The sequence below is a fragment of the Neophocaena asiaeorientalis genome, unplaced genomic scaffold, assembly GCF_003031525.2.
Source record: "Neophocaena asiaeorientalis asiaeorientalis breed wild unplaced genomic scaffold, Neophocaena_asiaeorientalis_V1.1 scaffold78, whole genome shotgun sequence".
Taxonomy (NCBI): domain Eukaryota; kingdom Metazoa; phylum Chordata; class Mammalia; order Artiodactyla; family Phocoenidae; genus Neophocaena; species Neophocaena asiaeorientalis.
In genome coordinates, this window is record NW_020175018.1 from 19,937,518 (window position 1) to 19,954,022 (window position 16,505).

Here is a 16,505-nt window from a genome sequence, read left to right on the forward strand (position 1 = left end):
GGCCCTCCCAGCCCTGAAGGAGGGTGCCCCGCCCCCATGCAGCACCCCAGAGCCCTCCATGCGCCCTCCGCCCACTCCTGCCAGGCCCATCCTCCCTTTGGGTCTCCTGGACACCCACCTCTCAGGGTCTTCCTGCCTTGTCTCCAGGCAGCTGGTGCCTTTGCTTCCTGGCCCCCCCAGAACGTGAGTTTCTCGAGGAAGGGGTGGTCTTGCTCATGTGTTCACAAACTATGCTCACCTGTTGGCCTCACCTTCATATTCTGTTCAGAGCCCAGGGGGGCCTGGGAAGGGTACCCGCTGTCCACCACCCGCTGTCCACCCACCCGCTGCTGTTCCTCCCTCCTGGGGCCAGCTGTCCTTGCAGCCTGGTGGTCCGGGGGGGATGCTGACCACAGAGCCTGCCCACCCGCACCTCCCAGTGGGGGACCGGCCTTCCCCGGACCCTGGCCAGGACCCCATGCTCTCGAGTGGCGCGGCCACCCCAGCCAGGACCGCACAGCCAGCACAGGGAGCACCCTGGCTACAAGGACGCTGTCCGAGCACACGGAGGTCAGGGCTGCCCAGAGGCCGGGTCCTGCCAGCTACCCCTCAGCCTTCCCTCCCGCTTCCTGCCGAGGCAGGGACGCAAGACGAGAGGGCTCCAGATCCACGGACGTGCCCCACAGGCCGCTCGGGAGCCTGGACGAGACTGCAGCAGGGAGGGAGGGACGGATGAACAAGTTACTCAGGGCAGGAGGCGACACTCAGGACAGAGACAAAGGTGTCGAAGCTGCTGCAGAAGCAAGTCTCACTCGGATGGAGACAGACAGACACCAGCTTTCCTGACATTTCTACAATGCTATGCATCATTTTGCCAATGAGATACTTTGTCAAAATCCTATGGGTACAGTATCACATCGACAGAAGGCACTCAGGCCGCAGTCTGCACTGATGGTTCATCCAAACCCAAACACAAAGGAAAAGGTGCAGGTGGGTCAGGCCCAGCCACCTGCCAGACGCTGCCAACTGGAAACGCAACCCAAACGTGCCCTGCTGACTCTGCCCAGACACTGGGGCCTCCACCAGAACCCAGGCCCGGGGAGGGCGGGCTGGGGGAGCTCAGGGCTGAGGGCAGGGCGGGCCCTACCCTGCATCGTGTCTGACTCTGTCCCCCCAAGGAGGGCATGGGGTCAGTCCACGTGGAGGCCCACGTCGCCATGGCGGATGCCCAGCGAGGACCATGGGGGGCGTTGGTGCCCCTCCCTCTGGGGGGGCAGTTTTTAGGACGTTGGAAACGCTGGCCTGTGTTGTCTGAAATTAGGAACTGCCAGGTCTACTGAGAAGAGGCAGCCCTGCCACCGTGAGGCCTCTTGGCTGGGACAGGCCCCCGGAGCCAGCTGGGGGGCTACAGAAGGGGCCTTGTGGCGCATATACCCGGGAGGGGGCCTGGTGGAACCTATCTCCCCAGCAGGGCTGCCGGCCGAGGCCCCACGGAAAGAACCTGCCGCTGCCCTCCTGTCCGCACTCCTGGCCCTCCGCACGGTCAGCAGGGAAGGCCCCACCTGTCCCGCGGGCTCCGGGCACTCAACTGCTCCAGCCTCGGGCCGGCCGAGAGACCTGTCGGGTGGGATGGACCCTCCCCAGGCGGGCACGCCCTGTCCTGGGAAGGATGCAGCTAAGGCCAGCCTGAGGCCGCCCAAGGCTGCTCTGGCGCCAGGCCTGGCCCACCATGGCCATGACGTGGCCCCTGAAGTCAAAGAAAGGTGTGACAGGGCTGCTGGATGGTGAGCTGCCCCCCACACAGCCCTCCCATCATGCCTGGCTCTGTGGGCCTCCTGCCCACCTCCCTCCCCGGCCCTCGGGGCTCTGGTCCTGGTCCTGGGTGGGCGGGGCCCTGCCTCAACCAACCACCACCAGCCTTGCGGGAGGCCCTGGCAGCCGGGGCCTGGATGTCCCCACCTCATGTTCCCATGGGGCAACGCTCCCAGAGCTCCCTGACTGGTGCCCAGGGCAGGTGTGCAGGTGAGCCTGGAGGCTCCTGTGCCTGGGTCAGGGGTCCCTCCAGCCCACTCGCTTGGCTTCAGCTCAGGGCCAGGTCCCCAGCTGCAGGGTGGTGGCACTGCAGTCCAGTCTTCCAGGCCCCTCAGAGCCCAGCACCCCCCAGCGGTCTGCGTCGCTGGGACCTTCCTCAGAGCTCCTGAGTCTAGAACTCACCCTCTGGGTTTTAATCAGCAGCCTGAGGGGGGCTGGCTCCTTCCTGCCCAGCCAGGCCTCTGAGGTGGGCTCCTATGTCTCGGGTGGAGTGCCAACCCCCCACCCCCACCGCCAGTGCAGCCCATGGCCCTGGCTCCCAGGGCCCTGATGCACCTGCCCCGCTGGCCTGGGTGGTCCCACCCCTCCTGCTTCTCCCTTCTGCGCACATGGTGCCTCCAGAGAGGCTGAATCAAAACCTGTCAGTGGGGACTTCCCTGGTGGCGCAGTGGTTAAGAATCCGCCTGCCAATGCAGGGGACACGGGTTTATGCCCTGATCCAGGAAGATCCCACATGCCGCAGAGCAACTAAGCCCGTGTGCCACAACTACTGAGTCTGCACGCCACAACTACTGAGCCCATGTGCCACAACTACTGAGCCTGCGCTCTAGAGCCTGTGTGCCACAACTACTGCAGCCCGCGCACCACAACTACTGAAGCCCGTGCACCTAGAGCCCCGTGCTCCGCAACAAGAGAAGCTACCACAAGAAGCCCACGCACCGCAATGAAGAGTAGCCCCGGCTTGCTGCAACTAGAGAAAGTCTGCGCGCAACAACGAAGACCCAAAGCAGCCAAAAATAAATAAATACATAAATTCCTTTCTGGAGGCAGGCAGCTTCATCAGATGATTTCTCAAGGTTGGCAGGTGCAAAGTTAGCCTGCAAGTAAGCAAGGCAGACAAACCAGACGAGGACCAGAGACAGTGCTGAAGTTTAGATACAGACCATGACACAGCCAGGAGCACGGTACTCAGAGACAAAAAACAAAATCAGAAATGTCTTCAGGCAACGGGAAGGCATACAAAGGGAAACAGCAGATCTGAAAAAGAACCAAATTATAAATTCTAGGGCTGAAAACATAACAATTGAAATAGAAATAGTGGATGGATTTCATAGTACGTTGGATACAGATGAAGAGAGAACTAGTAAAGTGAAAAAGACAGCAGAAGCAGTTACCAGGATTAGACAACACGGAAGAAAAGGGATGAAAAGTATGTAAGAAAGGTAAAATACATGGAAGATACGGGGACTCATTCAGAGTCCCAGGAAGAGAACAGAGGGAAGACAGGGAAAGGAGACAATATCCGAAAGAGGTAATGACTGAAAAAATTCCAGAGCAGGTTGAAGACACAGATCCACAGATTCAAAAGCCCAATAAATCCCAAGCAAGACAAATAAAAAGAAATCTATAACTAGGCTCCTCACAGTGAAACTGCAGAACACCAAAGACAAAGAGAAGAGTCTAAAGGTATCCAGAGAAAAAGAGAGATTACTTTCAGAGGGGAGAAGTTAGATCTCTTCCCAACAACACATTTCAACCCAGTCAAAGGACTGACATCATACCAAGCATGGTCCCTGATCACAATGAGATTAACAGACCATACCAGAAAGATAACCAAAAATGTCATAGCTTGGAAATTAAAAACACACTTCTAGGGACTTCCCTGGTGGTGCAGTGGTTAAGACTCCTCACCCCCAATGCAGGGGGCCTGGGTTCGATCTCTGGTCAGGGAACTAGATCCCACATGCACGCCACAACTAAGAGTTTGCATGCCACAACTAAGGAGTCTGCCATGCCGCAACTAAGGAGCTCTCGAGCCTCAACTAAGGAGCCCATATGCAGCAACTAAGGAGCCAGCACAACCAAGAAAACAAACAAAAAAAGAAATGAAACATACTTCTAGTTAGTTCATGGGTAAAAAAACAAAAATTATAATAGGAATTTAAAGTGTCTTGAGCTGGACAATAATAAAAATAATACATATTGAAACTTGGGGAACATAGTCAAGAAGAAAGAAGGGAAAGATTCAGTTTAGTGGGATGAGCAGGGCATACAACAGACAGGATCAAAAAACCAAAAGCAGGGCAATGAAAGCAAAAATCAACATATGTGTGACATTAAACAAAACCTGCACAGCAAGGGAACAATCAACAAAATGAAAGGGCAACCTTCGGAGTGGGAGAAAATGTTTCCAAACCACGTACAGATAAGGGGTTAATATCCAAAATATATGAAGAACTCATAAAACTTAGTAGCAAAAACCCCCAAATAATCTGAATTAAAAAGTAGGCAGGGGGGCTTCCCTGGTGGCGCAGTGGTTGAGAGTCCGCCTGCCGATGCAGGGGACACGGGTTCGTGCCACGGTCTGGGAGGATCCCACATGCCGCGGAGCAGCTGGGCCCGTGAGCCATGGCCGCTGAGCCTGTGCGTCCGGAGCCTGTGCTCCGCAACGGGAGAGGCCACGACAGTAAGAGGCCTGCGTACCTCTTAAAATAATAATAATAATAATAATAGGCAGGGGAACTGAAGAGATGTTTTCCCAAAGAAGGCACACAGATGGCCAACAGGCACATGAAAAGATGCTCAACATCACTAATCAGGGAAATGCAAATCAAAACCACAATGAGACATCACCTCACACCTGTCAGAATGGCCGTCATCCAAAAACCAACAAATAACAAATGCTGGCGAGGATGTGGAGAAAAGGGAACCTTAGGACATTGTTGGTGGGAACGTAAATCATGGCAGCCACTCTGGAAAACACTGTAGAGGTTCCTCAAAAATTTAAAAATGGAACTACCATACGATCCAGCAATTCCACTTCTGTATAGGTATTCAGAGTCTATGAAATCACTCTCTCAAAGAGATACCTGCACCCCTACATTTACTGCAGCATTATCCACAACAGCCCGGACATGGAAACAACCTGAGTGTCATCGACAGATGAGCGGACAAAGAAGCTGAGGTGTAAATATAAAATGGAACATTACTCAGCCATAAAAAAGGAGGAGTCTTAGGAATACCTTATGACAGGACCTTTGGAACTGTAAGTGAAATAGACAAACTCCCTGAAAAAACCCCCCATAGCTGACAAATCAATAGTCATGTTTCCACAATGAAAAGCAATCCAGGTTCACAGGCCATTTCCCCTCAACTTCTCAGGAAGAAAGAATTCCAATCTTAGACAAACACCCTCAGTGAAAAGAAAGGACAGGCCGTCATCCACTGCGTGTTCAGAGGCCAGCTTTACCTCGTACACAAAGCCAGAAACAGACGTTTCAGGAAGGTGAAGTCTGAATCCAGCTTCAGTTGGCAAACGAGACCTAGCAGTCTACGTAAGTGGCAACACAACCCAGCAGAGACGGGGCCATGGCAGGGATCCAAGATTCATTTAACGTTATATAGTCAATCAACCTAATCCACCCCACAGACAGACCAAAGGGGGAAAAGCATAGCATCAGCCCAACAGGTGCAAAAAGAGTATTTGATAGAATTCCACATCCGTTCCTGATCAACACTCTCACGGGCCAGGAAGTGAGAAGAATTTCCACAATCTCATACAGTGAAGCTATAAAATACTGTCAGTAAGACTGCTCCTCTGAGAGGGTGCCCGTGATCACCAAGGGGGAGGGGGCAGGGAGCACGGTGTAGGCGCGGCCTCGGTGGTCCTCACTCACGGGGCCCAGACTCCCAGGGGCACCCCAGGTGGGCAGACGCTGAGGGGAAGCAGGGAGGAGACGGGAAGGGAGCTGGGGGTCGGTAGACCCTGGTCCGCCTGAACCCCCAGCGGCACCAGCCTGGCACCTGCCCCAGCGCAGGGCGTGGGGGCCCCACTCACCAGGGTCCAGGCCATGCTGCTCCAGCAGCCGCAGGACCTGCCGACCCAGCGCTCTGGGGCTCAGCCTCTCCAGCCTCAAGGTCGTCTGCGGGTACCTTCTGCAGGAGAGAGACACGGCTCATGCCCAGCAACGCTTTCTCTCGATTAACGCATCTCAAGATTTTACCTTTCATCAATGTCATACACGTGCACAGTTCAAAAGCCAAGTCTTCTTACAAGGCTCAGAGAAAGGCAGCACGTCAGTACGCCCCTCCTGCCGCCAGTCACCCGCACGACAATTTTGAGGTGGTCTACGTTTGCCCCATGTTTCCAAGAACCACTTTGTATCGTGGCCTCTCGATGATTCAGTTTTAGGTGTTCTGTACGATGTCTCACCACAGAAGGCTCCTCTCCCCAAACAACAGCACCCACGGTTCCGTTAATTGGGTACAAGCAGCTTCTACAATATCACGATGGTGCAAATATGACTGGCGGCTAAGCCACAGCCTCCTCTTCTCTGCGGGTTGATCCTTGCTGGTCTGATTGCTTCCTTAGCCTCCTGTCCTGTGGACAGAGCCCACATCACCCTGCGCCCCTCTCCCCGCCACTGGCTGCTCCCAGGCCCCTGTCCATCACCGTCCTGGTGGCCCTGCACCTCTCCTGTCCCTAGGCCAGGGCAAAGCGGCTCTGCAGGCGCCTCCCAGGGGCGAGGCGTGGACCTGGAGACGGTGCCCTAGGCCTCACACTGGACTGCGTCTGGTTGGGCTAAAGCCTGCGCTGGCACTGCTCCTGGAACCGGTCTGACTCCTGCTCTTTCTGAGGGTTTAGGGTCCTGGTCCTCAGTGTGGGTCTCTCTCCATCCACCCAGGACTGGGTCTGGAGTGAATTCCTCCATGTTTTCCCTTCTTTCTTTCTGGAATTCCCATTATTTGGATGTTGGGTCTTCTTGACAGAATCTGCCATTTTTTAAAAAAAAAACTTTCCTCTCTGCTTTTCCTTCTTTGTTCATTTATTTTGTATGACATGGGGAAGATATCTTCAAGTTTATCTTCCAAACCTTTTATTGAGACTTTCATTCTGCCATCACGTTTTTAACTGACAAGTCTGTTCTGTATTCCAAAGGCGCCCTCTGTATAGCTCTGTTTATTTCAGACACAGAAACTCTCTACAGGCCTCAATTACAGCTTTCGTGTTTGTTTTTAAGTGATTTTCTGCTTCCTCTAAGCTCCAGATAGGCTGGCCAGAGGTCTCAGAGCCCTGGCTGTGTTCCCCTGCTCAGGGGGCTTTTCTGGGGGATAGAAATCGTCAAATTGATTCTACAATTCATATACAAGTGCAAAGGGCCCAGAATAATTAAAAACAACTTTGACACAGAAGAACAGCATTGGAGGGCTAACCCTGTCTGACTCAGGACTTGCTGTGAGGCTACAGCAGTCAGAACATGTGCCACAGACAGACCAGAAGAGGACAGAGAGACGCACACATATATGGACACCTGACAGAGGCACAAAGTCAACTCTGTGGGAAAGGACAGTCTTTTACAACGAATGCTGCTGGAACAATTAGACATCAGCTGTTAAAAAAAAAAAAAAAAAGAACTTCAATCCACACCTAGCACCCCATATGAAAATTCTCCAAAAATGGGCCATAGATTGAAATGTAAAACCTAAAATTATAAAACTTCTAGAAGTAAACAGGAGAAAATGTTTGTGCCCTAGAGTTAGGCAAAGATTTCTTAGCTATGATACTAAAAGCATGATGCAAAAATTTTTTTAATTTATAAACTGGACTTCAACAAATTAAGAACTTCTGTTCTTTGAAAGATCATTAAAAGAATGAGAAGATGCACCACAGGGTGAAACGTCTGCAAACAACATGTCTGTTAAGGGCCTTTAACCCAGATTATATTTCTAAATCTCTCAAAACTCAGTAATGAAAACAGTCAACCTAATTAAAAAGTGTGTAGGGACTTCCCTGGTGGTGCAGTGGTTAAACTGCGAGCTCCCAGTGCAGGGGGCCTGGGTTCGATTCCTGGTCAGGGAACTAGATCCCACATGCATGCCGCAACTAAGAGTTTGCATGCCACAACTAAGGAGCCCGCCTGCCACAAATAAGACCGGTGCAGCCAAATTAAATAAATAAAAAAAATTTTTTTTTAAAAAGTGTAAAAGATGGAGCAGCTAATTCACCAAAGAAGACACACAGATGGCAAATAAGCAAATGAAAATACACTTTACATCCTTAGTCATTAGGGACTGCAAATCAAAAGCACAAAAAGATACCACTCCATGCCCATTAGAACCGCGGACGTTACAGGCTGACCAGGCCGTGGGCCAGCGAGGATATGGGGCTGGCGATTCTCGCCTGCTGCTGGAGGGAATGGGAAACGTGCAGCCGCCCTGAAAAAGTTTGACGGTTTCTCAAAAAATTAATCCACACGCATCACATGACCCAGGCATCACACTCCAGGGTGTTCACCCAAGAGGAATGAAGACATACGTCCACGCAAAGCCTTGGGCACGAATGTTCACAGCAGCGGTGTGTGTAACAGACAAAACCTGGAAACACCCAAATATTCATCGATGAGTGAATGGATAAGCAGAGCATGGTGCGGCTACACACGGCAACACCACTCAGCACTAAGAAATGAAATAACGAGGATGAATCTCAGAATAATTGTGCTGGGGGACAGAAGCCAGACGACATAACTCCACTTATATAATGTACTAGAAAATGAAAAGGAATCTACAGTAACACAAAGCAGATCAGCGGTCCTCAGGGGGTGGTGGGGTTGTGCTCAGCGCCTGGATTGTGGTGATGGTTTCGTGGACACATACATACATCAAAAGTTACAAAATTACACACTCCGAACACAGAGTTCATTATATAGTAATCATACTTTAAGAAAACTTAGAGAAAAATGATGCTTGCTGTAGTTTTCTTTTTATTTTCAGTACTATCCTTTATCAGATAAAGGAAGTTTCCTTATATTTGTAGTTTGCTGAGAGTTTTTATCATAAATAAGGTTTGAATTTTATAATTTTTATATACGTTGAGATGCTTACATAGTTTTGTTATCTAATCTGTTGACAGGGTGAATGCCGATGGATTTTTAAATGTTTTACCAACCTCGCGTTCCTTAAATAAATCCCACTAGATCATGGTGTATTAACTTTTGAAAAAATCGAGTTTACTCTTTTTAGGGCAGTTTTAGGTTCACAGCAAAGCTGAGCAGACCATGACACACACTGTCAGCATCCCCACCAGATGGTCCACTTGTCACAGTGATCAGCCCACCTGGACACGTCATCCTCACCCACACACAGTCCATGGTTTACCTTGGGGTCACTCTTGGTGTCGTACATTCTATGCGCTTTGACAAATGCCTAGGTACCCACGATTACAGTGACATATAGAGTAGTTTCATTGCCCTAAGAATCCTCGGTGCTCTCCTATTCGTTCCTCCCTCCCCATAATCCCTGATCCTTTTATTGTCTCTATAGCTTGGCCTTTTCCAGAATGTCATATAGCTGGAATCTCACAGCAGTAGCCTTTTCAGATTGGCTTCTCTCACTTTGTAATTTGCATCTAAGTTTCCTCCCTGTCTTTTCACAGCTTGATGGCTCATGTCTTTCTAGCTCTGAATAATATTCCATTCTCTGGATGGACCACAGTTTATTTATCCATCCAACTACTGGAGGACATCTTGGTTCCTTCCAAGTTTCGGCAACTATAAATAGAGTTGCTATAAACACTCAAGTGCAGGTTTTTGTGTGGACAGAGGTTTTCAATGTCTTTGGGTAAATACCAAGTGGCGCGATGGCTTGGTCATATGGCAAGAATGTGTTTAGTTTTGTAAGAAAGCACTAGACTGTCCTTCAAAGTGGCTGCAGCACTTCGTATTACCACCAGCAGTGATGAGAGTTCTTGTTGCTTCACATCCTCGCCAGCATTTGGCGATGTCAGTGTTCTGGATTCTGTCCATTCTAATAGGGGTGTAATGATATCTCGTTTTAATTTGCATTTCCCCGAGGACATACGATGTAGAGCATCCTTTCATGTGCTTATCTGTCATTTGTGTATCTTCTCTGCTGAGGTATCTGGATCTTTGGTCCGTTTTAAAAATCAGGTTGTTGGTTTGCTTTCTTTTCTAAAAAAATTTTATTTAATTTATTTATTTTTGTCTGTGTTGGGTCTTCGTTACTGCGCACGGGCTTTCTCCAGTTGCCGGGAATGAGGGCTACTCTTCGTTGCGGTGCGCGGGCTTCTCACTGGGGTGGTTTCTCTTGTTGTGGAGCACAGGCTCTACGTGTGCAACTTCAGTAGTTGTGGCTCGCGGGCTCTAGAGCGCAGGCTCAGTGGTTGTGGTGCATGGGCTTAGTTGCTCCGCAGCACGTGGGATCTTCCCGGACCAGGGCTCAAATCTGTGTCCCTTGCATTGGCAGGCAGATTCTTAACCACTGCGCCACCAGGGAAGCCCATGGTTGTTTGTTTTCCTACTGCTGAGTTTTAAGGTAACTTTCTATGTTTTGGATAACAGTCCTTTATCAGATGTGTCTTTGCTAATATCTTCTCGCACTTTGAGCTTGTCTTCTCATTTTCTTAACTCTTTAATATATTAGTTGATTTGATTGCTAATATTTTGTTTAGTATTTTTGCATCTATGTTCATGAGATACACTGCGCTTTAATTTTCCTTTCTCCTAATGTCTTTTTCGAGTTTTGGTATCAAGCCTTAAACTAGCTGAGTAAAACAAGTTGGGGACTTCCCTGGTGGTCCAGTGGTTACAAATCCGCCTGCCAATGAAGGGGACATGTGTTCCATCCCTGGTCCGGGAAGATCCCACAGGCCTCGGGGCAACTAAGCCCACGTGCCACAACTACTGAGCCTGCGCCCTAGAGCCCGCAAGCCGCAACTACTGAGCCCACGTGCTGCAACCACTGAAGCCTGCGCACCTAGAGCCCATGTGCCACAACCACTGAGCCCACGCGCCTCAACTACTGAAGCCCGCATGCCTAGAGCCTGTGCTCTGCAATAAGAGAAGCCACCGCAATGAGAAGCCCGCACACTGCAATGAAGAGTAGCCCCCACTCGCTGCAACTAGAAAGCCCCTGTGCAGCAACGAAGACCCAACGCAGCCAAAAAAAAGAGAAAAAAGTTGGGATGTGCTCTTTCTTTTTACATTCTCTGGAAGAATTTGTGTAAGATTGGTACGATCTCTTCCTTAAACACTTGAAGGAATTCACTAGTGAAGCCATCTAAATCCATAGTTTTCTTTGTGGTAAAGTTTTAAACTACAGATGCAATTTATTTAATAGATGTAGGACTATTCAAATTTTCTATTTTTTCAGTTTTGTAAGTTGTGTTTTGCAAGAATTTGGTCTGTTACATCTAAACTGTTAAATGTATTTGCATCAAGTTGTAAACAACGTTTATTACCATTTTAAGGTCTGTAAGGTCTGTAGTGACGTTCTACTTTTCATTCCTGATATGGGTAATTTGTATTTATCTCTTTCTTTCTTAGCATCTCTTTATGATCTGTGCCTAAATCAATTATTTTATTGGAAGTTACAAAATGGTGATTTCTAACTTTATCATTCCTTTCCATTTATTAGCTGACATACCCTGTAAAAGAGTTTTCCTCCCTGCCTTTGAGCATCACTCCAGGCTCATGCATTTTTAAAATATTTATTTATTTATTTATGGCTGCGTTGGGTCTTCGTTGCTGCACACAGGCTTTCTTTAGTTGCAGTGAGCAGGGGCTACTCTTCGTTATGGCGCACGGGCTTCTCTTGTTGCACAGCACGGAGCTCTAGGCACGTGGGCTTCAGTAGTTGTGGCACATGGGCTCAGTAGTTGTGGCTCGCAGGCTCTGGAGCACAGGCTCAGTAGTTGTGGCGCACGGGCTGAGTTGCTCTGCGGCATGTGGGATGAATCTCTGACCAGGGCTCAAACCCGTGTTCCCTGCATTGGCAGGTGGATTCTTAACCACTGCGCCACCAGGGAAGTCCCACAGACTCATGCATTTTTATAAATTTATTTATTTTTGACTGTGTTGGGTCTTCGTTTCTGTGCGAGGGCTTTCTCCAGTTGCGGCGAGCGGGGGCCACTCTTCATCGCGGTGCGCGGGCCTCTCACTGTCGCGGCCTCTCTTGTTGCGGAGCGCAGGCTCCAGACGCGCAGGCTCAGTAGTTGTGGCTCACGGGCCCAGTTGCTCCGCGGCATGTGGGATTCCCCCAGACCAGGGCTTGAACCCGTGTCCCCTGCATTAGCAGGCGGATTCTCAACCACTGCGCCACCAGGGAAGCCCCGACTCATGCAGTTTTAAAAATCCAAGGTATTATGCTCTATTACCATGCTTTTATGCTCTGTTATTGTTTTCATTCTCAGTCTACTCCCCAAGGAGCCTTTGTTCCTTTTAGTGGAGAATGGTATCTAGAAACCAAGATCTGGTTGCTAGGTGTGCTCACTGCTAGGGGATGTCATCGCTTCTGAGCCCTTTCAGAGCATAGCATGAGGACATTTTAAAAAATCATTAAATATCCACGTTAAATCTAACTCACGGGCCCCCCCACTCTCCACCCGTGTGTCTCCCCTCTTCCCCGTCCATACTGCTCCACCTATATTTCTCTCTCCTTTTTAATGCATAATAAAAGCAGTGGTAGCAACACAACGTGTGCCTGGCCTGCTACTTTGTTCACTTCATAGGGTGTGAAGTCACGACAGCCCTTTGAGACAGAATTAGTCCCATTTTAGGGACGAGGAAAACACCCAGCTCCAGGGGAGGGAGGGTCCAGGGAGGCCTGCCGCCAGAGCCCAAGGCCCGACTCTCAAGTGAGAGGGTCCGGGCTGCAGGGCGCACGGACAGGGCGCCCAGCCCTGCTGCCTGCTGAGGGACAGGTGGCCAAGGAGCCTTGGCAGTCCCAGTGCACTTCCCCTCAGCCACCCCAGGGAGGTGGGAGGAAGCCCTTCTCCTTCCAGATGCCCATGCTCAGGGGACGCCCTGGGGTCACACGCACACGCACACACGTGGGCTCCCTGTTGGCATGCTGCCTCTTCTCTGTAACTGCTGGAACAGGGTTCACAGCAGGCGCTCCACAAACATTTATTACATGAAGGAAGAAACGAAGGAACCAGTGAATGGATGAGAGATATGACTTGCAGGACTGCGTAAGGAAGGAGTCCCCGTGGAGAATTATTTGTGCTCATCTCAGAGCATTAAACCCGGCCTCTTGGCTCCTGAAGCGGGTCTCTTGCCCACCTGGCCGGGGCTCATCTGGAGAGGCGGTGTGGGGTGTGGGGTGACTTTCCCACATGCCTACTGCCCCTGCCAAGTCCCTGCCCCCACTCCACCCCGGGCCCCCGTGGGGTTCACCTGGCGACGACTCTGATGTCAAAGCCAGGCTGGCACCAGGAGTCCATGAGGGCCAGCAGCCTCCGCTGGAGGTCGGGAAAGCCATCCACGTAGCGTTCCACAAGGTCTGCCTTGTCCTGGAGGAGCAGGGGGATGCACATCTACGGGGAAACACACCTTCAGGCCGCAGCTCCACCGCACCCAAGACCCCGGACTCACTTCCAGCCCAGTGCAGGGAGTGGCCAGAGCATCAGAACCAAGGGGCCTGGAGGCTGGTCCGTGCAACTTGCCTCCCCCGGGGAGCTTGGGGGCCCAACCAAGTATCTGAGGACCTCGCGAAGCTCCACACCCGGCTCACGGCCTGCGCCCCATGTTCGGGCCCCTGCACACACACACAGGCCCCGCCGCTCCCTGGGCCCCGTCCGTGGGGGGCTCTGTGGTCACCCCATCTCCATCGGGAAGGATGAGAGGCTCCAAGATACAAGGGGGCTCCTGGAGGGGCCCCACTGTCCCCTTGTCTTCACCGAGCAGGGTGGGGTGGGCAGGATGGAGACCAACTACCGGCCATGGCCCTGCTTGCCCAGAAATGCCCGTCACGGGCAAGACGGCACCAGCACGTGGCCTGGCGCAAGCTCACAAGACCCCCAAACTGCCTGAGCCCTCAGGGAGGCCCCAAGGGAGCCCCTGGCCGTGGTGTTGGGCACTGGGACATACGGGCCACTCCCCTTGAAAGAACCAGGTCTCGACAAAGCCCCCTCCCAGTGGCCACTGTGGAAGACCCCTCCTCACCTGCCTTCCCCTCCCCCAGGTGGTCACATAGGGCAGGCTGTCTGGAGCCCAGATTGGACGGAGGCCCATCTGCCAAACCAGGGCTCCAGGTGGGCGGTCCTTGTGGGAGCCCCCATTCCTGAGAACCCTTCCAGCCACCCCAGAGCAGAGACGGAATGCCTGGTGAGCTCCTGGCGATCGGCCACTTTCTGAGCACATTACACCAATGCCTGCTGACCACGCACAGGCCCTTGCTGGCCCCTCCCTTCCCCTAGTCCTGGACCCTCCTCACATGAGCAGCTAGTCATATGTGACCCCTGCCCTCCAGTGCCCTGGGCCCAGCAGTGTGGGGAGCAAAGCTCAGGGCTCAGTGGGAGGGACCCTCCCTACACCATGTTTCTGGAGCCCTGGAGCTGGAAGCTACGCAGTTTGCATGAGAATGACCCTTACCTTCTCAACATCAAGATCTGCCTGCAGCCGCAGCTTTGTGCCCAGCACGATGGCCTGGGAAACAGAGGGACCGGATGACACTGGGCCTGGGGGGGACGTTCGGTGCCACAGGTAGGGGCTCCTGCCCTTCTGCAGCCCCCACTCCCACCCCGTCACCGCCCAGTCGCTGCAGGCACAGCCACGGGGCCGGTCCAGTTCCAGCCATGTGGCCCCGAGCCAATCGGCCGGAAACCAGGCAGTGCTCCAGCCTACAAGCCCCCTGTGCTGAGCCAGGCCCCGCACGCGGTGGGGTGGGTGGAACGACCCCTGTGCCCTCCAGACTGGGGTGCGGCCTGGTCGGGGCCGCAAAGTGCGAGCTGAGCCAGGTGGCCTGGGTCCTGGCTTGCCGACGAGAGGGTGGAGGACGCAGAGGGAGGGACAGGAGCCCCCATCACCTAGCCGTGGGGCCTGGACACGGTGCACACCACTCTCCACACCTCTGCTCTTGCTGCCCCACTCCTCCTGGGAGCATCCCCTCCCACCATTCACAGTGCCCACAGCGAGGGCACTCTGTGCGCCCCGGAGGCCTGAGGGACTGCGGCGGCCCTGACACGTGGGGCTCCTTCGGGCCTCTGAACCCTTTCCACAAGCCACACCACGTGCCCCAGTGACTAGGAGTCGTCGGATGGGGCAGGCTCGCTCCAGGTCCATGGCAGCGGGACCGGCGTGGTCGCGCATTGGGGGCATGCAGAGAGTTGCCCCAGGAGCCACAGAGCAAGAGGCTCTGAATCCCCCCACCCCCCCAGGCAGCCCCTCATATGGGGCAGTGGGCACGCTGGGCGGCCTGCCCTACACGGGGCGCGTGACCCTCCCCCGACTCAGCAGAGGAAACGGCGCGGCCCTGGGCGCCCGCACGTAGCGCAGGCCGCTCTGCTATTAATAATTTCCATACATCGTGCTCCCATTATGAGCAAAAATAACTAGCCGGGCAGCCCGGCCCCGCCCCCTGCAGCTCACAGAAGGCCCAAAATAGCGGCCTGGGAAAGGCTGCTCCGGTGGAGGCCTGGACCGCGCGGTGGGGGCGCGGGGCTGGGGGGCCTCTCCCTGCGCGGCACTGACCCGGCGCCCCGCGGCCTGGCCGGTGTCCAGGAGCTCAGCCTCGGCCAGGCCCCAGGGGGCCCAGGGCCAGGGGAAGGGGGGTGCAGGGCTTGGGCGAGGGGGATAAAGCAGAAATGGGGGAGGGGCTGGGGCGGGGCCAGGGAAGGAGCCAGGGTTGAGGAGAGGGTGCAGGGCTTGGGGGAGGGGCCCAGGGCTGCGGGCAGGGTGCAGGTGCCACCACGTGGGGGCCTTCCTGGGCACCACTCCAGCCTCACAGGATGGCACTGACCTCTTCTGGATGGGAAACCCCCGAGAATTTGAGGGAGATCCGGACCCTCATCCAAGAAGGCCAGAGTGCACACACTGGCGGCCTCACACACTTTATTCAGAACCTGGGGTGGTCAGAACCCCGTCCCCAGTGTCCTGCATCTGCTGGACCCTTGCCTGGCTTCCAGGCTACTAAAGGGCCAACATCTGGACCTGGGCTTGGTCGGGCCATGCCACGGTTGGAGAAGGGGCCGTGGGAGGGACGACTGGGGGCCTGGGACCCTCCCACCCCCCAGATCAGGCCCTGGGCAGTGACCTGGGAGTGGGGAGGGGAGGGGGCAGCGAGGTGAGCCCCTTGCTTCTCACCACTCTGCTGGGCTGTCGCCCTCCATCGTCTGAGGATCCAGCTCCTCAACAGGCCCCCCCTGCCCCCCTCCCCGTGAGGGGTGCACAGCCCTGGCCACAGGACGACACTGTCAGAAGGTTTGGGTCCCCTTCTCTCTGCCTGCTTCCTCCAGGGCAGCCAGCCTCTATCCAGGCCAGGCTGGAGCCTCTGTGCACCCAGGCTGCCCTCTTTTGGCCAGGCAGCCTGCGTGGACACTGAGGGGTGTGGCCAGAGCATCCAGGGATGGAAGGCCATGGACACCCCCAGGGACAGTCTGGGAAGTGCCCTCATCCTGCCCCCGCAGCCCTGGGGAGCTCTGTAGCCTGGAGGCTGGGGGGAGCACAAGAAGAGGAGGGGGACTGGTTGGCCTCACCCGG

General features: G+C 53.7%; 1 protein-coding gene across 7 annotated transcripts in view; it reads right to left on the reverse strand.

Moving 5' to 3' along the window:
* The window catches only part of EXD3 (exonuclease 3'-5' domain containing 3), a 79,702-nt gene that overhangs the window by 30,380 nt on the left and 32,817 nt on the right, over positions 1–16,505 (reverse strand). For 6 of the 7 annotated variants that reach the window (XM_024762491.1, XM_024762488.1, XM_024762490.1 and 3 more), the window contains 3 exons: positions 14,400–14,453; positions 13,203–13,342; positions 5,849–5,946 (listed from right to left, as the gene is read on the reverse strand). In XM_024762491.1, the coding sequence (XP_024618259.1) occupies positions 5,849–5,946; positions 13,203–13,342; positions 14,400–14,453 (292 nt within the window). The remainder of the gene's footprint in view (positions 1–5,848; positions 5,947–13,202; positions 13,343–14,399; positions 14,454–16,505) is intronic. The other variant, XM_024762489.1, reaches the window with a different exon arrangement.